Source organism: Lepidochelys kempii, chromosome 16 (genome assembly GCF_965140285.1).
Source record: "Lepidochelys kempii isolate rLepKem1 chromosome 16, rLepKem1.hap1, whole genome shotgun sequence".
Lineage (NCBI taxonomy): Eukaryota > Metazoa > Chordata > Testudines > Cheloniidae > Lepidochelys > Lepidochelys kempii.
In genome coordinates, this window is record NC_136395.1 from 23,920,874 (window position 1) to 23,944,156 (window position 23,283).

At 38.9% G+C, this 23,283-nt stretch overlaps 2 protein-coding genes across 6 annotated transcripts in view; both read right to left on the bottom strand.

Annotated features, from left to right (window-relative positions):
* Positions 1-6,211, bottom strand: part of TRAF1 (TNF receptor associated factor 1) — a 64,594-nt gene extending 58,383 nt beyond the window's left edge. For both annotated transcript variants that reach the window (XM_073314966.2, XM_073314965.2), the window contains exon 1: positions 6,120-6,211. The gene's annotated coding sequence lies outside the window, so the exon portion shown is untranslated. The remainder of the gene's footprint in view (positions 1-6,119) is intronic.
* Positions 5,857-23,283, bottom strand: part of C5 (complement C5) — a 51,373-nt gene continuing 33,946 nt past the window's right edge. For 3 of the 4 annotated variants that reach the window (XM_073314964.1, XM_073314963.1, XM_073314962.1), the window contains 16 exons: positions 22,855-23,014; positions 22,169-22,264; positions 21,584-21,755; positions 19,182-19,387; positions 18,182-18,334; positions 17,672-17,734; positions 12,814-12,895; positions 12,229-12,280; positions 11,431-11,533; positions 10,812-10,886; positions 10,592-10,697; positions 10,286-10,372; positions 9,821-9,910; positions 7,535-7,618; positions 6,665-6,803; positions 5,857-6,353 (listed from right to left, as the gene is read on the bottom strand). In XM_073314964.1, the coding sequence (XP_073171065.1) occupies positions 6,224-6,353; positions 6,665-6,803; positions 7,535-7,618; positions 9,821-9,910; positions 10,286-10,372; positions 10,592-10,697; positions 10,812-10,886; positions 11,431-11,533; positions 12,229-12,280; positions 12,814-12,895; positions 17,672-17,734; positions 18,182-18,334; positions 19,182-19,387; positions 21,584-21,755; positions 22,169-22,264; positions 22,855-23,014 (1,798 nt within the window). In that variant the 3' untranslated portion in view covers positions 5,857-6,223. The remainder of the gene's footprint in view (positions 6,354-6,664; positions 6,804-7,534; positions 7,619-9,820; positions 9,911-10,285; positions 10,373-10,591; positions 10,698-10,811; positions 10,887-11,430; positions 11,534-12,228; positions 12,281-12,813; positions 12,896-17,671; positions 17,735-18,181; positions 18,335-19,181; positions 19,388-21,583; positions 21,756-22,168; positions 22,265-22,854; positions 23,015-23,283) is intronic. The other variant, XM_078849142.1, reaches the window with a different exon arrangement.

Genomic DNA, 23,283 nt, shown 5'->3' on the forward strand with positions numbered 1-23,283 from the left:
TCTGGGACTTTTTCAGCCTTAATTTTAAATTTCCCGGGTTTTATGGTTTTAAGTTGCAATTGGGTAAACTGTTTCAGCACAAGGGAGCCGAATCAGGGAGTGATGGGGCAGGTGCACCAATGAGGAGTTCCAAGGCACCGAGCCTCAGTGAGGAGCATAGTAGTTATGCCATCGTTGGACAGGGTGCAGTTTCCCGATTGATTGGCAGCAGCACTTACACTCGAGACTACGACAGCCATTAGAAAGCTCTTTGCACCCTATATAGGGCTTGGCCACTCTCTTGCCCATTACTTTAACATACAATTATAGTTCCTTTGGATAGTGTTAAAAAAATTCACTGCCAAGTAATTTAGATCTAAAATCTGACCCATCCACCACGGGATATCCTGCCTTGAGGAATAACACCTACATTCTATACAGCTTTTCATCAGTAGATCACAGAGCTTTACAAAGGAGGTCAGTATCATTATCCCCATTTTACAAAGGGAGAAACTGAGGTTCAGAGAGGTGAAATAACATGTCCAAGGTGACCCAGCAAGTCAGTGGCAAAGCCAAGAATAGAATCCACCTAAGTCCCAGTCCAGTGCTGTATCCACTAGGCCAATGATACTCAGACCACAGAGGTTCAGGAGCCAAATTAGCAATCATCATTACCCAAAAGAGCCAGAGTAGTGAGAATTCATTGTTTCATTTACTATTTTATATATGTTTTCTTGGTTATTCTAAGTATTATTATTTTATCAACTACAATTAGTTAATAACATAGTAAAAGCATCCTGATTTAATTATTAACCAATCACACAGTGTTTTAATATCATGTGTTGCAAAGAGCCACAGGAGACACATTGAAGAGCCACTTGTGGCTCCTGGGGCCACAGTCTGAAGTATCACTGCACTTAGCCATTAAATAACATGGAGGTCTTGCAGTAAAAAAAAAAAAAAAAAAAAAAAGATCCCTCATGCAGGAAAGGTGAAATTTGAAGGATCTAGCACTGTACCATTGAAACAAACAAAAAACCCACCACCTTTGCAGTCTGGCAGGCAATGATCCCAGGAGTCTCAATATTCGTATGTTTTAAAAAATCCTTCTGTTTTGAGGAATATTTTTTCTCAAAGTATTAACTGCTATTTTTACAGGACCGGCACAAAATAATGTCCTTCTGCTCCCTCTGCTGTTTCTGCTACTGCAACATGCAAAGAAGCCGTAATTCAGAAGCTGTACACATTCTTTTGGACACTGCCACAGACACTGGTGAATAAACAAAAAAATTGCATCATGTTTCTTCAGTAGAACAGAGGAACTCAGGAGAAATCAATATTTTTCAAAAGTAAAAAGAGAAAAATGTTTTTTTTTAAAAAAAGCCAACCACACATAGCTGAGAAAAAAGCAATTGGCTGCGTCTCTCCAAAGAGTGACCCAGGTATACAGGATCTGCAACATTTCTACAATCAAGGATCCACCCTCAGGAGTACACTGATTCATTCTTTTCTCTGTTCAAGTACATCAGTAAAATTTAATTCAGCAGGAGTTCTAAATTTTGTTATTGTTATTTAATCAATGCTGTTATCGTGCTAGGAAATATATAAACACAATTGTTGAAAAAATGTCCAGTAAGGATTAATAATACCTAACACAAAATCTGCTCTGTTTAAATACAAGCTGTAGGTAATGTTTTTCCTAATTTTAAAATACAGATTGTTCCCCTGACTCTCCCCACAAATTGAAAATATAATCAGCACCATCAGAAGAAATATGATATGCAAGAAGAAAAGAATAATGTAAGAAGTGGTTGAAAGATCTATATATAATAAATAATAATGTTTAAGGACAACTTACCAAACGGGTTAAGAACTTAAAATTCTAAGCCTATCACCAGCAAGAGGAAACACTAAGTTCAATTTCTCGCTAAGTGGGATTCCCCTACATCACATGTTTGTTTTTTCATTACAAGCAGCATGCCTACTTTTTTGCCTTTGTTTTGCACTGCTTTCTTTTAATCCTTGTACTAGGCACAATACCAAACCATGAAGAGACCTTTCTTGTCCCAAGCATTCTTCTTTGAGTGCATATCAACTATAAAATCTGATACGGGATTATGGTTAATAACCTAAACAGTATTTTAATGCTCAGAATAAAAAAAGCCACATTTTATTGAGAAGACTACTCAGAAATATAATGGGCAACTCCGATTTTTTGAAAGTACTATTTTTCTCTATATTAGTTTGCTGTTATTTTAAATGTAACACCTATAAACATGGTGACAGGTTTCAGAGTGATAGCCCTGTTAGTCTGTATCAGCAAAAACAATCATGCATCTGATGAAGTGGGTTCTAGCCCACGAAAGCTTATGCCCAAATAAATGTGTTAGTCTCTAATGTGCCACAAGGACTCCTTGTTGTTTTTACCTATAAACATGAGCACATTGATTTTCTTACTCAGTATTTCAGAGCCTGATTTGGGTTTGTGCATATATAGGGATAACTGAATATCTGAAGATATCCATGATCAATACTCATCTGTTTAAAGTAAGCAAGAAAACCAGGTTGCAGACTGCCTACTTTCTTTTTATACACAGAACAGGCTTGACAAAATATTCTAAAGTTAATTGATTTAGCCCCTTGAGAGCTTTTTATACTGTTAGTATTAGAGTGGAAAAGTAAAATGAGAGTTAATAATGTGTGAGGCTGTTTTAATCAAAAATAGCTCTCATCTTGTAGCACACCCACAGCATGAACAAAAACATATTAGAAAAAAGCCGCATGACACATCACACATGCTGCAGGTGTTTCTGTCATGTCCAAATCCTACTGGCTGCTGCTGTTTTAAAAAATGTGTTATGCTTCTTGGACAGGTCTGTGAATTCTTCAGTGACCTGTACAATGCTGAACACGCTGTCAACACTTTCCAGATAAGAAATAACTAGCTGTGCAGATTCAAAAAGCGTCTAACAAAACATGACACACAAATCTGCTTGCTAATAATGACATTTTACAGAGCCCCCGTCATTTGCAAAGATCCTAAAGTGCTTTACAAACTACAGTATAGTCACTACACATCTTCAGTGGCGTGAGGTGGCCACTGCTGAACCTAATCAGCAAGCATTCATCGACAACGTGTGTCACTGTCTGTGTCATGCCGCAGCTGCACAAAGGGCTGTCACGAAGGCCCCAGTGATACTGGTTGGCTGCACAGAGACCTTTCCCGATTCAGAATATGTTCAACAGGGACCATTGGCGACGGTACAGGTCAAAACCAGGTGGACAAATTGTGGGGTCGGCGACAAGGGACTGGTTGGGGATTATAACAGATATCCATTCCTCTCGCCAGAGTGTTTCCGCCCTAACATCCTGGCATGGCGGATGAGACCATAATTGGTGAAGTGACGGCAAACGTGCAGCTGGTGGTTTAAAAAGGTCATTGTGCAGTGGCAGGCTCGGGTTGGCGCGTACTTTCTCCAGTAACTCGTCTGATATGAGGAGGAGCGATATTGCTCAGAACTGGGAGCCATGGGAGTGGCGTCAGACGCAGGGTGCCAGAGATGATGTGCATGGTGGCATGTAACTACATATCCACCAGTTTGGTGTGTAACAATCAACTCCAAACTGGTGCACAGTACTCCGCCACCGAATACGAGATGGCAAGAGCTGACATCCGCAAAGTTGGAGCACAAGTACCCCATGACGAACCTGCCAATTTGCTAGGAAGGTTGTTATGTGTCTTAACGTCAGCTGCTGTCTTCTTCAGGTGGGCATGATAACTCAGTGTGAGGTCTAAGTTCAGACTGGTTCTACTTCACGCCTCACCTTCTGACCATTCAGATAAACATTCAGTTCTTGGGTTGCACTGGTGTGGTGAAGATGGAACAAACTGGAGACTGTTTTTATGACGCTTGGCTGGAGGCGCCAAGTCTTACAGAAGTCAGCTAACTTTATCATGTCCCGGTTTAAGGTGGCACCAAGCTCGTGAAACGTCCATGCCTGGGTACCGCAACAGATGTCGTCTGCGTAAGTGAACTTTCATGACTGTTGCTGGCAGGTCATTGACGTAAAGGTTGAACTGGTTTGGAGAAAGCAGAGAGCCCTGGGTTAATCCATTGCTCTGTTGTCTCCAAGCACTTGTCTTCTACCCCATATGGACTCTGAACTGCCTATCGCGGAGGAACAGTTCAACAACACCTGTGACCCAAGGTACTAGGACCTGTGATACCTTCACGAGCAGGCCAGTGTGCCATACCATATCGTACACTGCTGTTAGATCAATGAAAACAGTGCCCGTTTTCAAGTTTCTCTGGAAGCCATTTTCAATAAATGTGGTCAGCGCGAGTACTTGGTCACATGTGCTACGGCCTCGGTGAAAGCTGGCTTGGTCAGGGCGCAGAATTCTCTCCATGTATGGGTAATATGTGCTGTAGGACCAAGCGCTCCAGTGCCTTGAAGCACACTGACAATAATGATATGGGACGATAGCATGATGCTTGACTTGGCTTGACTTCACAACTGAAATGCAGCCAGTCACCTTTCAGGTGCATAGTTGCAGTTGGATGAACTGTTGGTACACGCACACCATACAGCACACAGTGGTGTGGGGAACATTTTGACCAAGGACAGCATGTTCACTATTACTCCTACAACAGGTGTAAACAGAATACTGAATGTTCACGTCAACCATTTGTATGAAAGATTTTCAAACAGTAAATGGCATGGAATTCAGTTTATATTCCTCAAAAGGATAAAGAGTTAAGTTATTCCTTCCCAGATTTGTACCTAAAGTTCTAGAGAGCCTGCACTTCATATTTCAAATCTAATGCTTATTCCACTAACAGTAAATATTTCAGTTGAATATTGTCTTCTTCACTTCCTGTTATATGTTTTGCAGTGCACTGTTAAAAAAACAGCTGTATTCCATGCAAGAGATGTCTGCAATTCAGTGTTTGGTGAAATTATTCCTATATATACACACGCAGATATTGTGCAAAAGCATTTTATGAGCCTTCAGGCTAACAGACATGATATAATTTATTAAATTAACAAATCCTGATAAGGATTGTTTACTTGAAAAATAAAGCCCAATATCAAAGACTGTTACATACAATTAAAACATGACAGTCTCTCTCAAATTAAAAGGCCATTATGCCACTTAGCTTTCTGATATGTAAACACATTTTTTGTTATTTACAAATTTTGATGCTTCTATATAAACTCATGTCCCTCAAGCATTAATTTTCACAACTTTCTGGTACGTGATTTCAAAATTTTCCAGTTACTCCCTATCTGACCATCTGGAAAACCTTAACTGTTACTAACCATTCAGCAGAGAATGTGCCACTCATTTGCTGAGCTAGGTCCTAGATACTGCGAGTGAGATTCTCTGTTCCAACTAAGAGGTGCAGTACAGAATTTACAGGACGGGGGAGGGGTAATTAAGGGGTAATGCATCCTGATTCTGGGCTGCTCAGAGGGCTTGGGCAGTCTGCAGCATATTTTGAACAGCCTTATGACATGTCTTCCACTGTTTCTACACCAGGAGAATCTTCCCTGGCAGGATCCAGGGCTTTTAGAGCCCCTTTACACTTCACCTAGCATAGTGAGGCTGATGCAGGGGTGAGGAACTTACCCTAGGTACTTAGATAGTATGGTGTGGGACCTGCTATAAAACCTCAGCAGACAGAGAGGTTAGATAGAAATATGTTTAATTTAAAACATAAACCCATTTTAAATAATTTTATCCCATAAAAAGAGATTGTGTGAGATGTAGCACTGTATATTTTAGTATCAATTTGTATGACAGAATATAAATGAAGAAAAATACAGTTATAAGAACAGTATCTGATAAACAAAAATACAAGGAAAATAAAATTGAGGAAGGATATGTTTTAATAAGATATTGCATTTCAGTGGGTCCAACTGTTTTGGCACAAGGCAATATTTCTCTATTTCTTTTTTTAAAAACGGTGTTCCATTTAATTTCATCTGACTTTAAAATGTCCTTGCAGTATTTCTGGAAAACTTTCCCTGTCCCACCCTAGTGTCAATGCAAAAAGTTACAATTCTAAAATAATTATCTTATAAAAACAGATGCTGTTAAATATAAGTAAATGAAACATTCCAAGTCAACCTACCTATGAATGTTAAAGTTTGGAAAGAATTACTAAGCAGCTAAGAATACATTTTTTTAGTGAGACTGAATATGCAATTTTTACTCAGCAGAATTCTCCCAAGGAAGTTAACAGCCATTGAGAAAGAGCTCTTCAGAAAATTCTTCCATTGTATCTACAAACTTTTTACAAGATGCACAAGCTGTATTTGAAGGCCACCACTCAATCCAAGTCACAGAGTCTAATGGATACTGGTATCTACACAGACAAAAGAGAAAGCTCATTAGTACATAAGCAGTGAAAAAAAGATAAAAACAAGAGAAAATTCTAATATTAAATGGATTCCTTTGTGCTTATTTTCCTCTGTTTTAAATGTGGACAGCTGAAGAAGTGTATTAGCATAAAAACAATGGGTAACACAAAATGGATTAAACAAGTCCTCAAAATATTGAATCAATTACAATAAATGACATGACCAAAGGTGTACAAGCACTTTGCCACTTTTGATGAGAATGAAGCATGTCATGCTCTGGAGAGAGCTCAGCACATTCTGTTAATAATTTACTTACTTGAAACTGAAACCAACTGTTATCTGAAAGGCCTCTTTTCCCATGATCAAATACTGATTTCCTGGATTCAGTTTAACATCAGTACAAGTCTTCTTTTTAACAAAGGTGATTTCAGTGTTTTTTTGGGCAAAAGCCTCTCCTGGAGTTGAAGGGAATGCAGTTATTACATTGGAAAATTTCACAGAAAAAATTATTAGAAAAACAGCTGGCTTCAATTTTTTCAGGGCCACACATGTTAATTAGGCATAACATACTGATTTGGTTTTACTATTTATCACAAGAGGGCAAAGCCAAGCCATCCATTAGCCACTAACTATGTAACAGGGAAATTCAGATAAATCAAAACATGAATTTTCAGCCCTTTGGAATCAGTCTAGAAACATTAAACAGGTGGCAATCTGACTTCCAAAAGCAGCCTTGTACAAACCAAATGTGTTTACCAAGATAACTGCAGATGCAAATGGTAAAACATGAGAAGACATGCAACTCCCACTGAATTGCTCAGCTAAATCTATGCCAACTTTGCTGCATCCAAATTCTACTTTATAAAAGCAAATATTATTGTTTCCTTTCCTTGAACCATTGTCTGCTTGTTTTGCCTGCCGAGATTGTGAGACCCTCAGCACAGGTGCCCGCATAAACAGCAGCAATAATAACAGTTTTAATAAAAGCGTAAATACAGTGAAACTGGTGAAAGACACTAGCTTACAAATATCAACCCAAGAATCTTCAGATTCATAGAGTACAATTATTCTCTACCTTTATTAGGAGACCACTTAGCACTGATTTTTGTCTGCTGCTTGAGTGGTCACTGAAGGGAGTTTTCATTGTAAACAAAATAATTAAATACATTACAGTTAGAACTCTCACCTGTTTTATAGAGATCCAGAAGAGTTGCAGTATACTTAATAAAACTACCTTCTTCACTGGAGGACAAGATGTTTACCTTATAGACTATAAAGAAAAAAAAAAGTTGCTACTGTTTCAGGCAGAATTCTTCCTTTTGCTTTGCACGACATCCATACTACAGATGGATATTAGGGCCATCTGTAAAATGTATTGTTTGTCAAACTGAAACTCTTATAAAGCTAATCAAATCTCATGTTTCAGCATATCAACTGATTGTCCATGGATGGATGCACACCTAACGTACAGCATTTCACAATGAAGTGCAAGGTTTTTCCCGGTTGTCCTCTGAAGCATCTGGCACTAGCTACTGCCAGAGATAGGCTAATGGACTTAATAAACCAGAAAGGTAGTTTCAATGTTCCTAGATATTTTCCAGAAATCAACACAAATACACATATAATGCACCCTAATTCATTAATTAGGAGGGTTTCATTTATTTTTTGTATTACAATGTACTGCTATTACTTTACAAGGACACTGCATGTTTCGCACTAAAGAATGCCAAGCACTTCAAACACACACACTTTTTTAGTCACAATTAAGATTTTTTATGCTGCAATTCTTTAGACTATTCACGTCACAGTATTATTCATCCAATGTCATTGCTCTAAAACTGGACTTGATTGTAAGTCTCCATTGCATCTAAATTCATTCAGACCTCGGCTACTCAAAACTATGTCTGAATTTTTAACCAATCATTAACAAACAAGCATTACAACAGTGTTTTTATTAGGCTAATAGTTGAAGTAATTTAAAATTTCTGTAGACATATAGACCCAAAGGACCTGATGTAATAATTTACGCATATTCAAATCCAATGACAAAGGATTAGCGTTGGGGAAAAAACTGATTGTTTTTGCCAGTAACAGAGAATATGTGATTTAACATCTCACTAACACTTGCACAGAACTGTGCTAGCTTCAAGCATATTATTTTGAACATCAACCTAGCACGGATTTCCATAACTGAAGTGGCCAGGATTTTTAAATCTGAGAACTGCCTTATAGAACCATGCTATAGTCTAGCAAGAGGGTAAATGACAGGATGGTGTGGTTAGCATATTATCAGAAAAAATACCAATTTCACACGGGTCAGAAGCCATGCTAGAATGCCTCTAGCCTAAAACATGGTTAAAGTCAAAATCCTTAAAATGGTTCTGATCCCAACACTGACAAGTCTTTAAAAAACAAAATATGTTTAAATAACTCTGTGGGACATGTTCCCTCTTTTTGCATTTTGGGGATAACATTTAAAAAGCAAACAACAAAAAAACAAAGTCTATGTGAGAAGAATGTTAGGGATTACATTATCTGCTTTTAACCAACAAATTACAGGAAACTCAATTATATCTGATGCTTTGTTCACAACTTGCCTTACATGTGCCTAAGTATTAGAACACATTATACAGCACATCAAATAATCACTGTTCAGAGACCCTTACAAAACCCAGAGAAACACAGTGTATGTGTGTGGGCGAGTACATTGTCCTCTGGGATTGGTGTAAAACTGTGCTTCTATTTTTGATTACCATTTTTAATCGGGGAAAGGTTTCTTGCACCCTTTCCTGCTTAGTTTGGCAGGCAAAATGAGAAATCTGGGTGTTGTATAGTTTCAGTTCTAGTGCGATGCTGCTTTTTCACAGGAATGAAACAAGACTATCACAGCCTGTAACAAACCCTCAGCGCTGCAGACATATCTGAAATGGGGTAATTTACTTTGCAAAAGTTAGCTGAAAATAACCAAGGGCTTTGATTTTTAATTCTGAAAAAAATGTGTTTGATTTTAAAGAATACTCAGTGAAAGATATATATTGAGGTCTGTCTTTACTCCAGTAGACCTACAGTCACAGTCTATGATAAAGTACTGGAACCAATCCTGAGAGGTATTCAGCAGCCTCAATTCCTATTGACTTGAGCAGGAGTTGAGAGCCCTCAGATCTTCTTAAGAGACAGGCAGCTCTTCAAAGATTGGGACCATTAACTCTATGTAATTTCCACAGACATTGCCTTTGTCTAGGTTGAATTATTTTAATTTACAGGCACTAATGTTCATCTCTATGAGTACATGTTGTTGTTAACAAGAGTCACATGCCTCCAATGTTCTTATAGGTATATTGAAAAATGCTGCATCTCTCAAAGCAACATATATAAAAACAAAAAAGGTGCACCCTGTAGCATCACACCATCACTCATCACACAGTGTTCATTTGTTTTTCAAAGTAATATGTACTGATCATTCATATCTTACCATATGCAATGCCTTGCTGGCATGCAGCTTCTCTCCTCCTATCAGCAGTTATTGTCAGATCTAATTTCTTTTGCATTTGACTGCATTCCGCTATGTTTAGTGAAAGAGATATGACGTTAATGCTAGGAAGCAACATCAGCACAAGCCCTCTTTTAAAGTATAATTAATTTCTATTTGCTCATGGCAATCTGTAACACAGAAGCAACAGAGCTAAGCTACTCAATTCCCATTTAGTCGACAAAATGAAAGTCAGTAAGAGTTGTGCAGCTAAATTCCATACATCTCTTTTTAGAGTTTAGAATATAATGAATGTTTAATTTATTGCAAAGGCAACATTTGCTGTTCTGAAATAGAATATATAGCTCCTTTCACTGATATGTAGTGCTCTCATCCACAAGGATCCCAAAGCATTAAGCTGTATTCTCCAACTAACTGCAACAGAATGGCATTTTTCGCAAAGTTTACCTTCCATGCATTTGCACTCAGCTCCTTCACACAGCCTCAGAAGTTTGTCATTTCCAAAAGGGTTATAAAATATGGTGCATTGTTTATCTACAGAATTGAATAGGAAAAAATAAATGCATGTAGAAGTTGAATTCCAAGAGAGTACCATCCAGACCTCTTCAGCCAGAAAGATGGTGACTGTGACATAAGCCTTAATATAATGTAGATTAAAAGTTGTGAAAAAGGGAGAAACTGTTAGTTTCTTAACAGGATTCAAAGAATCTTCTGAGAGCAAAAGATGTGAATTTGAAGAACTGGAACACATACCTGGTGCATGATATTCATACACAGTGAATGTGGCAGGGCTCCGCATTCCAACACGGTAAATCTCCCCTATTCGGAACGCAACACACATGAATTTATTAGCTGGCACCTATTTGAAGAATGCATGAATTAGAAAGACACCAAAAGAAAGCTCTGTGTTACCAAAAAATAAAATAGTGCTTCCAATTGTGAATAATCATAGGAAATAAAAAAGACGATCTACCGATTCTATCTGTAGAACAATATGTCCATCTTTTATCTCATAATTGGTTATCAACTGATCAACTCCACTTGCAAGCTAGGGGGGAAAAAAGAGAAAGGTTTTTAATCAGCTAATTTAAAAGGATTTTACATGGTCTTCCATAAAAGTTTTATGCTTATTGGTTTTAGCATGGTTTTGAGGAGTAAAACATTTTCTACAAATGGATCTTCAGTTACTTTAGTATTGCCATGTGATCCTAGTCATGAACAATTCCATACTTTAAGGGAACTGTTCTATCATCCCCTTGGGATAAAAACAACAACAATAATAATTAGAGATGTACTAAAACTATGAAATCTCAACATTCTTGAACTTTGGTGAAGTCTGAGTCCAGATCCAAACTTCATATTTGTCTCCCATTTTTCTAGGACATTGACTCCCATTGACTTAACTGGATGAGGCCCATAATGGGCAAAAACCCAGACTCTAGACTCAGGTACACGATTCCAATTAGTATGAGAAAAATGCGTTGCAATAAGATAGAGACAATGCTGAAAATCTGTACTACTACCATAAAAAGATATAAAGCAGAAGGACAATAAATACTGTAGGTAAAGGTAAAATTTTCTTTAATATTTACAGTAGATAAATCTTCTGTATTTGCTTCCAGCCCGCTAACCAAAGTTATATCCATCACTACATGGGAAGACCCTGACTGTGGTTCTCTCTCACTAGGCTTGTACCTAAAATGGACAAAAAAATGAATATAGATAGAACCAAAACTTAGAACTTAGCGCACGGTCCTCAGAAAAACCTCTGGGCAAATTCTACTCATTCTTATGCCATTGTAAATCCATAACAACTTCACTGACTTCAGCTGACTTACTCCAGATTTACACCAATAAAATCAATAGAGATTACAGGTATTATTTACATTACAGTAGCGGCCACAGACTCAATCCAAACATAAAATTAAAAGAGTCCCTAACCCAGAGAGCTTACAATCTTTGACCCTGATCCTGCACATGCTTACACACATGCACATAAAAAGGGGTAGAAAGAGGGAAACAAGGGTCACAGCAGTAGTAACACAAGGTGGCAATTATTAGCAAGTGGATGACGAATATTTTAATCTCTTTTTTCCTTCTAACTTTGTTCTTCAAAAGTGCGGGAAATTAATGCATATAAATGCATATGCTAAAGTAAGTTAAGGCTACAGTTTTGAACATTCAGAAAACAGGAAATGCACAAGTAACCTCTTCATAGTAACCCTTGGCACTGATCCAATGACTTAAGTGCCAGCTGGGAATGGGGAATCCTGTGTAGGGCAGAGCTAGGAACCCAGGAAGTTTAGAGTTTGGATTAAATTTAAAATATACCTAGACATGTAAAATATTGAAAAGCTCAGTTATGTCACTGAAAAATCAATTGTACTTACTTTGCGCAAGCTTCTAAACGTTCAGGTTGGTTATCATCTTTTCTTCTTTCACCTTTTGTACGTTAAATAGAACAAATAATTTATAGCTCTTCAGAAGCAGCTGTCCAGACCACAGCATACTTATATGAATGGGTTCTCATGAACTATTTTCATATTCAGGAGACAAATACTTTTCAGAAATTTTTTCAGCCAATTTTTAATGGGAACCTATGTTCTATTCATGAACAAACAACATAATTTTTCATTTATACCTTAGCCAAAATTTTAATTTTTATAAACTGAACCAGCAAAGCACTTATCCATCTGCTTAAGTAAATGAAACTCAAACGGGTTAACTTAAGTGCACGGTACTTGCAGAATTGAACCCACTGACCTCCACTCCCAGATCCTTCTTCTGCAAGATAACAGCTGTGTACTGTTAAATTAACAGCTATGAATGACATCAAAAATTGATTGGGGTGAAGGTAAAGTTATGTGCACGGGATAATATTGACCACTTTGTTAATCAAGATGCATTTTCCTGTACAGTCCTGATTAATTTAAAAAAGAAAAACAAGATTTTAAAAGTCACCACTAACTCTTTACCTTTATCTGTCAATACATTAACCTTCAACTCAAAGTCACATGTCTCCTCAGAAGTACTGAATTTATGATATATAGTCCTCACCTATAAATGTACAAATAGACAATTAACAGAAAACATGCACAGCAAACAATTCTCAAAATTGATAAACAGGTGTTCATATTTGGAGATGATCAAAGGCAGACAGTCATATGCAGAATTAGATGTCAGTGTCTGGGGGCTTATTTGAACCTTGGAAATTAAGTTTGTCAGGGTCACAAACCTTACCACATGTAGGTAAGCTTTGGTTGTTATGGCATCCAGAGAAGCCCCTATGAAATCAAACCACTGTAATGTACTGCAATCAAAGTAGACTTTTTGATGTTGAGTTGAAGACCTAACCTGTGGAATAGGTGTTTTGTACTGTGGAAGGAACTTCATCATACAACGGGCCCTTGAACAGCCAATCATTGAGGTAAAGGAAGATGATCATACCTAGTTGCCACAAATGAACGGCTACTACCTGCCATGACCTTTGAGAGCATTCCGGGGCAGGGGAGGACAAAAGGAAGCACTCTCTACTGGTAGTGATTCTGGTCAACTGTAAAATGAAGAAACCTCTTGTGACAGGTGAATTGTGATGTGAAAATATACATCCTGAAGGTCAAGGACTGCGAACCAGTACCCAGAATCCAGTGACAGAATTCTAGCTGTGAGAGTCACCATCCTGAAATTCTTTAATTTCACAAAGGTGTTTATGAGTCTCAGATATAATATTGGTCTCCATCCCCCATTCTTTCTGGGGACCAGACAATACTTTGAATAGAATCCCTTCCCCTTGTACTGGGCTGGAACTGTTTCTATGGCCCCTATGCATAGGGGGCAGATGACTTCCTGTCTCAGCAAATGATCCTAAGACAGATCTATGAGAAGAGGAGGAGGACAAGGAGGGGTGGGACAGGAAGGAATGGAGGTAAAATAGATGGAGCAACCTGAGGTTACAACTTCCAGAATCCACTTGTCCAATGTAATTTGTTCCTATGCAGGTAATATGTGAAAGTCCAGCTCTGAAGAGTGGGAGGTGGGTAGGCTGGGGCAGCTGAAGATTCACAAAGCGAAGATGTTCTAGATCTCTGACCAAGCCATCAAAATTGACATTTGGTCTAAGACAATGATTGGGTAGTGATAGCAATCATGGTAGGAGGTCTTTTCTTTTGAAAGCTTGACCTCTTTTTAGGTGGTTCTGTAGATCTACGATAGATAGAAAATTGAACCAGTTACTGTCTTTGTGTGGTTTGAGAGCTACTAAATTTCCTCTTATTGGCAGGTGTGTAAATGCCAAGATCTGAGTGTGGCTCTAAAGTCCTTCAAGGTGTGAACAGATTCATCTGTGGATTCAGAAAAGAGTTTCAGTCCATCGATGGGGAGGTCTTCCACAGTGTTTTGGATGTCCCTAGGAAATCTGGACATTTACAGCCAAGACACTCAATGCATGATGATGTCAGTGGAGACATATTGAGCTGCAGTGTTGGCTGCATCTAGAGAAGCTTGAAATGACACCCTTGCTAAAAGCTGACCCTCTGTTATGACGACCTGGAACTGTTCTCAAAGTTCTTCAAGAAGTTTTTCAATAAAATTGTTGAATGTACTGAAGTTAGCATGGTTGTATTTCACCATCAGACCTTGATAATTTGTGATCCTGAACTGCACGGTCACTGAGGAGTACCTCTTGTGCCCAAAGAGACTGAGACGTTTCTGGTCTTTATTGTAAGGGATTGCTTGCCATATTCATTGACAGCTTCCACAACTAAAGAATTTGGTGGCGGGTGAGAGAACAAATATTCTGAATTTCTTGCTAGGACATAATATTTCTGCCCATTTATAGTAGGTGGTGCTGTGGCAGGAGTCTGCCATATGGTCTTAGCAGGTTCTGGTAGAGCTTCATTCAAAGGTAGTGACACTGTCCAGAGGTGGTGTAAAATATCCAAAAGCATACGTTGTGACTCTTGAGCCTCCTCCAAAGGAATCTGGAGTGAATCAGAAATGCATTTCATCAGCTCCTAGAACTGGTTGAAGTTATCCATCGAAGAAGGTGGTGGAGGCATTACAGCCTAATTAAGCGATGATGGTATGTTTGAGGTGTCACTTTCTTGTCTGCTCTGGCCTCTTGTTCCTCAAAGATCTCCTCTTGGGGTTGAGGAGGACTCAATGGAGCAGAAAAATATATATCCTTATGCTGATCATCGGAGTAGCTAGGAGCTCTTGAAAACTGCTGGCAATACAGCACTCAAAGTCCCAATATGAGTATTGCGGGGAACCGTAATGTAAAGGAGGCGGCATCCAGTGTTGGTCATACCAGCGAAAAGAAGCTCAAAACTGTTTCTCCCTTGCAACTTCCCTCTCAGAATGATTAATCAGGGGGATATCTCTTCTATGGTAGGCAGGAAATCCCTGGATGGAGATCTGGGAATCACAGAAATCATCCTCAAAATAGTCCAGTGGGGCAGACAATGAAGGTGAAGCTAGATGTCTGTCCGATGTGAGAGGTACCAGAGAGCTGGGAGTCACTGGTGAAAGATAATGTCTTGGTGACTCAACAGATCACAGTAAAAACAAAGGTTCAGTCCCCATTAGCAATGGAGACACCAGTTCCTCTGAAACAAAAAGGTTCCTGAAGATTCTTGTGGTAACAGGTGTATCTGAGCCAAGGTTGAGTGAGGCCCTACAACAACTGGCTTCAATACCAAGGTTGCCGACTGCTTTGATGGTGCCTGTCTAGAAGATGGGTGTTGGCACCGGAGGCGCTGATTGCTTCAGAGATGCATATCTAGTGGACGGCGTCAGTACTGGAGATGTTGATGGCTTTTGGCACACTGGCATAGCAGTCTGGGATACCGGTTTGCGTACCAAGGTGGACGTTTCCAGTTTCCTAGAATCAAAGTGCTTGGGGTTCATAGCCTTCCCAGCTTCCTAGAAGCAGTGTACTTACATTCTCTGCTGGAATTATCATGTCTTATTGGCACCAATATCAATATTGGAGCATGCTTAGTACTGCATCTCTTGAAGAGCTTGAAGTCTTTGATGAGCTCCCAGTAGCAGAGCATCATCTTGGAACCTCAAAGGTACTCTCTCTGGGACCAAAGGTCGCTGAAACAGTCATGCTCTGAGGTGACTGAGATTTCTCTGAAAAGGGCTCTGGTGGGAGATACAGAACTCCTCTTCTTTGGAGCCTGTTGGTACCTTTGGCGCCTTTATCCTGTGAAGATCCCAGCGCATGAGATATGGGGGTCAATGGGGCACTAAGTACACTTGAAGGCCAGTGTACAAGGGGTCCTCTGAACCAAGATCTGATGCTGGTCTTAGGGCTTGCTCCATCATAAGCAATCTAAATTTGATTTCTCTGTTTTCTCTAGATCTGCTCTTTAAAAAAAGTGCAGATCTTACACTTTGCCAGTATGTGGGTGTCTCCCAGGGAAGACACTAAGAATGTCCATTGCTAATGGAGACAGACTTCCTGCAGAAAAAAACGCAGTGCATAAGGCCTGGGGATCCTGGCATAACAAATGATGACCACCCCTAAGACAGAGCCATTCAAAAGTGGAGGAGAACAAGGGTGTTCAATTAAAAAAACCCAGATAAAAAAGGGGCTACCAGATTAATAAAGTAAAACAAACAAACTGGTAAACTAAACTATCTGAAGACTAGGATAAAAAAAGCTAAGCTACTGCTAGGCTGAAAGCAGGCATGCTAGATGCTCTTTCTGAGGCCATAGGGCAGCTGAGAAGGAACTGAGGATGGTTCACTCATGCAGTTCTATGTGTACTCTGTATGGTGCATGAAGATGTCTGGTATGCATGCTGGGCCGAACAGGCATTGTTACAGAAAATTACTGATCAAAGGTGCATGGGGCACATGCGTCCTGAAGTGGCACACCCATAGGGACACTACTGAAGAAGTAGTATACATAAATATAGCAATATATCACACATGCAAGTTAATATATGGGTGTACAGTAATGACTCCTCTTTGAAAATTGCAGAGCAAAAGGGATAAAGAGATGACAGAATAATTGAAACATACATTAATTCAGCCTGTGCATATGAGACTAGGTTGTGGTCCTGTGTTTATATTATAAAAGAATAACAAATATCAACCATCTTACTGAAGTGCCTTTGTGAATTACGTATTGTTCTGTTCCGAAAGGTGGTAATCAATTATTTATTTGTAAAATTCCTGGAGGTATAGAAGCCAAAGGATAAATAGTATGTCATAATAGCATTGTAATATATTTATAAACAATAATACAAAGCACAGAAAAATAGAATAAGAGAAGGCACACTCTCTATTACAAAGTTATTGAGGCAAAGTTTTTCAAGAATGTTCACTAATTTGGGAGTTCTCCATTTTTGGGTGCCCAACTTGAAACACCTAGAAATTGGTGTCTCCAATTGCACACTCCAAATTAGTGAGCCCTGTTAAAAATTTTGTCCTAAATATTTAGAACTACGGAACAGATAAGTTGGGGGAGGAGGGAAGAATTTCCATCGCTTGTCTCACTACAAATAAATCACCTGAGGTAATTTAATTATTTTACTGCTGTCAAAATGTTCCAGAATTAGACAATATACTTTAGGAATCACATGACTTAAGACAAATGAGTTGAGTTGGTGTAAAAGTAGGTGTAACTAATGATTTCAAATGGAGCTGCACCTTCTTACACAAGATCTATATGTATACAAAATGGCTTCTGCCACTTTGGTCCAGGGAACAGGTAACAGAAGTCGGGACACAGAGGAAACTTCTCGGGATCCCTTTCATTGCGCATATTGACAAGATCAAAAAAAGGCTTTGTTCTTTAAAAATTTTTGCTTAACCACTTACATTTACTGTTGCTAAACCAGTGCTGCTCCCAGTGCTTACATATATGTCATCGTGCAAAGGTACCTAAAGATGTAAACATAAATATGATTTGACATTAAATATAAATATTTGCAAAGTACTAGTTAAGATACTACCATTAGTAGTCAAATAGATAGAAGTCACATGGATCTTATGATCTTTTTTACATTTCTGATTACAAGCAAAGGGCCAGTCCCACTGTTTACACATGCAACTTTACACATTTGTGTGGTCTTACTGAATTCAATGGGACTATTCATGTAAATAAGTGTTTCGAGGATGTGGTCCTGAATCAGTGAAACCTTTAATCACTTGCTGCATCAATTAAATCTTAGCAGATGAAGACAACAGTTAATCAAATGGTATTTTTCATAGACACATTTTCTTTTTTTAAAATTTGTCTAGACTTTATTTCTTTCCTTCTCAAAGGAATTTTTGTAAGTTATTAATAAGATTTGTTTTCACTTTTCTAAGGTAAAACTATTCACTCACTTCCAGAGTCCCTCCTATGTAATTTTCTTCTGTCAGTTTATAGTGCTGAAGGTCTCCATAATTCTTGTAAGCCACCTTGACATCCATGTTTAGCAAAAGACGTTTAACAAGAAGGGAATATTCAGTCAAGGCTTCAAGGGCATTAATTGTGTCCTGTCAAAAATCAAATTAGAAAGAATTACTACTGGAATGGAAACTAAACTGTAACAAAACTGATTATTAAACACTTTACTCAGACACTTATTTAGGAAGACAGATAGTGGTAACCCTAACCAGCTAAGCAGTTTAATAGTGTGTTATTATACTCTTAATAAAATGATAGGATATTTAACACTACTTTGTGGGCATGTTTGTGTAATTTATTGTTTTATTAAAAGTTTATAAATAAGTGCACAGCTGCTGGAAACAGATGTTTTAAAAGTAAGAAAGCTAGTAAATAAGCACAACTATTGCTGTGAAAAATTGCTGTATCATAGCTTTTCACTTCATAGATTTTTTTATTTGCAAAACCAGAAAGTTTGCAAGAATTAGCAAATTTGGTCAAGGGTGACTTTTTGTCAGAAAGCATATGGGAAAACAATGAAATTCCACTAATCATTTTTTTAAAAACACAAGTGAATTTGCTGTTTTTAATACAAAAAGTTTTTCATCTGTAAATAGGGCTTTTCATTTTTTGTGAAAAACAGTGACAAATTCAGTGTCAAAATATATTGGTTTTGTAGAAATTTTGGTCAAAATGAGTTTTTTCCTGGTACACAGTTTTTTTCATCTGGCTGTATCTAAAGTCAATAGAGTGAGCCTGCAGATATAGGAGTAATGATTTGCATGTACTGCTAAGGAAGTAACATTCCTGCAGCTGGAGGTCATGTTGCTAATTTCCTTCGATTCCCACCCAACATAACAGGACACACAAGTCATCAGTTTGGCTCATGTATTACCCTACTAAGGCTTCTCTGATTTCATCATCTGAAAAACAGGAGAGAAACATTTAAAAACACACCTGAGTGGAATAAAATCCACCACCATATCTTTGCTCTTCAGACAACCATCTGACAACTGGATCAGCATAGACTTTGTCCCCACTCAAGAGAGTGGTTAGCAAGGCATAAGCAGTGGTTTCAACAATCTGTGCAGTGCCAGCATTAGGAACATATTTATCTAGTTTAGTGGAAGTATCCTTCCAAAAACGATAAACAGGAGGGTCACCTGGAAAAGTAATAAAATATTAGCAGGGGTTAAAGTAGATTGTAACAGGAAGGGGAGCTCTCACCACACAAGCCAAACTGGAGGGGGAGTACTGCTTATCCAAGTCAGGGAGAGAAGGAGGAGTTCTCCCTCTGTTTTTATCAGAGATGGAGTTGTGCTCTCTTTATGCCCGAAGGCTATTTAAACCTCTGAATATAACCTGACCTGTGCACAACACAATTTAATTCTCTAACAGGAAAAGCAGATGCTATTCCTTTGTTGCTACCTTCGTTGTGAAACAGATGGTGATAGATTTGTGTTCTGTTGGTCTTGGGAATAGAGGAGTTTGATGTATTATAGGATACTGTATTTACAAACCAGTAACAAGTGATTTTTAACTTTATTACCATTAATTTTCATGTTTTATACTTATATATTGTACATATCAACAGAAACTAAATATTAAAAAAATTGTTAAGATCAGCAACCTGTAGTGGAACTGAATTGTGCATTTTGAAATCAAAATGCTGGTGAGGACCACAAGGCAAGAGAATTGCTCGTCTAGGTCCTCTCTGCATCCCATTGCTTTGTTAAGGCAGCCCTAATATCATGTACATATAAATCACTATAACAGTCATCAATCTGCTTTTACACTATTCAATAAAACCCCCACTGAATTTCTTGAAAGGAGATGGAAACTATGGTTATATTAATTTTTTTAAGAAACAAACAAAAAAAACGGTTCCTTACCTTTCATAACTGTTGTTCTTAAGACATGTTGCTCATGTCCATTCCATTGTCAGTATGTGCGTGCCCATGTGCACGATCATCGGAGATTCTCCCTTAGCAGTATCCCTAGGGCTGGCTCTGGAGCCCTCTGGAGTGCCACGCTCATGCTGCGGTATATCAGGCGCCGCCAGCCCTACGCCCTCTCAGTTCCTTCTTGCTGACTACTCCAACAGAGGGGCAGGAGGGCAGGTAATGGAATGGACATGAGCTACACATCTCGAAGAACAACAGTTACGAAAGGTAGGTAACCGTTTTTTCTTCTTCGAGTGCTTGCTCATGTCAATTCCATTCTAGGTGACTCGAAAGCAGTATCCCCAGAGGTGGGCTTGGAGTTCAGAGTCTTGCAGATTGGAGCACAGCTCTGCCGAAACCAGCGTCATCTTGAGCTTGCTGAATCAGAGTATAGTGCAAAGCAAATGTGTGGAAGGACGACTAGGTCACGGCCTGACAAATTTCTTGAATCGGTACCTGAGCGAGGAAGGCTGCCAAGGACGCCTGCACCTTAGTCGAGTGAGCAGTCACAATCACCAGTGGGGACATCTTCGCCAGCTCATAACAGTAGTGGATGCAGGCAGTGATCCACAATGATATTCTCTGGGCAGACATTGGGCAACCGTTCATCCTGTCTGCCACAGCAATGAACAGCTGCATTGACTTACAGAACAGCTTCGTTCTATATATGTAGAAGGTCAGTACCCTTCTGACTCCAATGAACTCTATGCGTTGGACTGGTGTTAACATGGACTTTTCTGTGTTTATTAACAGGCCCAGGTCACTGCAAGTGGAACATACCAGATCGAGACTCCTTTGCACCTGCTCCAGAGACCTGCCTTTGATGAGCCAGTCATCAAGATATGGGAAGATCTGGATTCCCTGACGTCTCAGGTAAGCCACCACCGGTGCCACACATTTCGTGAATACCCTGCGAGCCGAGGACAGGCCAAAGGGGAGCACTGTAAACTGGAAGTGGTGGCCAGCCACTATGAAATGATTAACTATTTACAGCTAGAAGCGCAAGGCGAAGTTAGAAGAGAAATCACTGGCCACTTGTGAAGCCAGGGACAGAGGCATGCCAACTGACCACCATGGGTGGTAAGAAGGAACTGAGAGGGCATAGGGCCAGCAATGCCTGATATACCGCAGCATGAGTGCGGCACTCCACAGGGTGCCACAGCCGGCCCTGTGGATACCACTAAGGCAAAAGCCTCAGACGACTGCGCACATGAGCACGAGCAAACCTACAATGGAATCGACATGAGCAAGCACTTGAAGAAGAACATATATTATAACTTATTAAATATTTCAATTCATCTGAAAGAATCTTTATGGTCAAGTTCATCTGTGTTGCAAACTTTGCTCACTTACCTACAGACCATCTACTTCAGTAACAGGTTCTTTAGGTTGAAGTGATAGTTTACTGAGTCATACCTTTTACAAGAGCTTCCTTCTTCAGTGCAGAAAAGGCTGAGCGTGCACCAGGATGGTTTGAATCCATGAGAGCTAAAGCATAAGAAGCTATTGCCAAGGTAAATGTGCTTTCCGCAGCTTGCACATTTTTCAGCAAATACCCTTCCCCTGCATTTTTAGCTTCTTGGATTTTCTGAAAAGGTGAACAGGAGGTTATATGTATTGGAAGGATAATCATCTATTGTATTACCAAGACATTATGTATTTATACAGTACCTTCTACAACCAAATCCCCAGGTAAATGATCTGGTTTGTTCTTTTGCTTATTTTGGAAGTTGTATCACCACTGTGGTTCACTAACGGCTAGATCAACATGTATATATTAACATTTGACACTGGAAGTAACTCTTATGATAAAAGAAAAGAGCTTTGGTTTGTGGGTGGTTTGGGTTGAGAGAGAATCATAGATCCTTATGATCAATCCTGACTTGCCTCTGGGTCAGGACTGGGGGGGAAGGAGATGGAGGAAATCTAAGGACAGCAGAACACAGAAGCTGAGAATATGATTGCCTGTGGCCTCATTGGAGAAATGAAAGCATTACATACCTGTGTTGGGCATAAATGAATGGCCTTTGCAAGTCCAATAACAGAAAAAGCTGTGAGATACAAAGTTTTTTCTTTGGCTTCTTTAGGCAAAGTACCCTAAAAAAATCCAAATATGTAAATAAAGGTAGTTAGAAACAATGCGGTCAATTGATAAAAAGAATATTTTACAACTTAAGCGAGGAATTGAAGAAAAATTTCTGTAAGAAGTATCAGTCCAATAGCAATTTTATTTTTACACTGAAAAGAAGTCTTCTTTTGTGAAGAGGTTAATTTACTTAAAAAAATACAGACAGACTAGAACAAAAATACGTGTAAAAGTAATGACAAGCCAATATTTTTTCAGGACTTTTATATCGTGATTAGAAAAAGACAATATACATGTTGCTTTCACAGCATCTAAGAAGTAACATACAAGTATCTGTACCTGAAAAATATAGTGAAGTTTGAAAGACTGCGCTACTGTAAAAGTGATTTTAGAAGGAGAGATGTGTGAACATGTATTAGAACTCAGTGAATTATAGCAAAATTATCTGTAAACCTCTGATTCAGCATAGCATTTAAATACTCGCTTATACGCTTTGCTGAATCAGGGCCTAAAACAGCTTGTGTATCAAATAATGGAGTACCTTACAGCAACTTGAGCCTTTAATATATGCACAAATAAAACATATGTTCACTTGTCATACCTGTAGTTTTACTGGCTGATAACTTGAAAGTTCCTTGAATGACCCATCTGCCATTTGACAATTTTCAATCAGCCATAACACTGAATTACAAACAGAAATTTGATCCAGAGTAATATACAGACTAACTTGTCCAAAAATCCTTAAGGCAAAAGCTGTCAACCTGTGAAGGAAATTGAGCAAAATATAGATGTTTTGTTCAGTGTGTGAGATGATTTTTTTTGGGGTAGTTTAAAATACCAAGATAGACAGAGAGCACCTATTTAGGCACAAACTTGCATTACTAAGATTTGGGTTTACCGTATGTTGCCTTGGGTCAATTAAACCTTGTTGCAGCCCTTTCAGAATGGCTGGACAAATGTATGACTTTGACAGGGCACTCTTAGTAGCACCCTGGTCACTGATGTGGCTACAGCATGAAAAAGGCTGCAG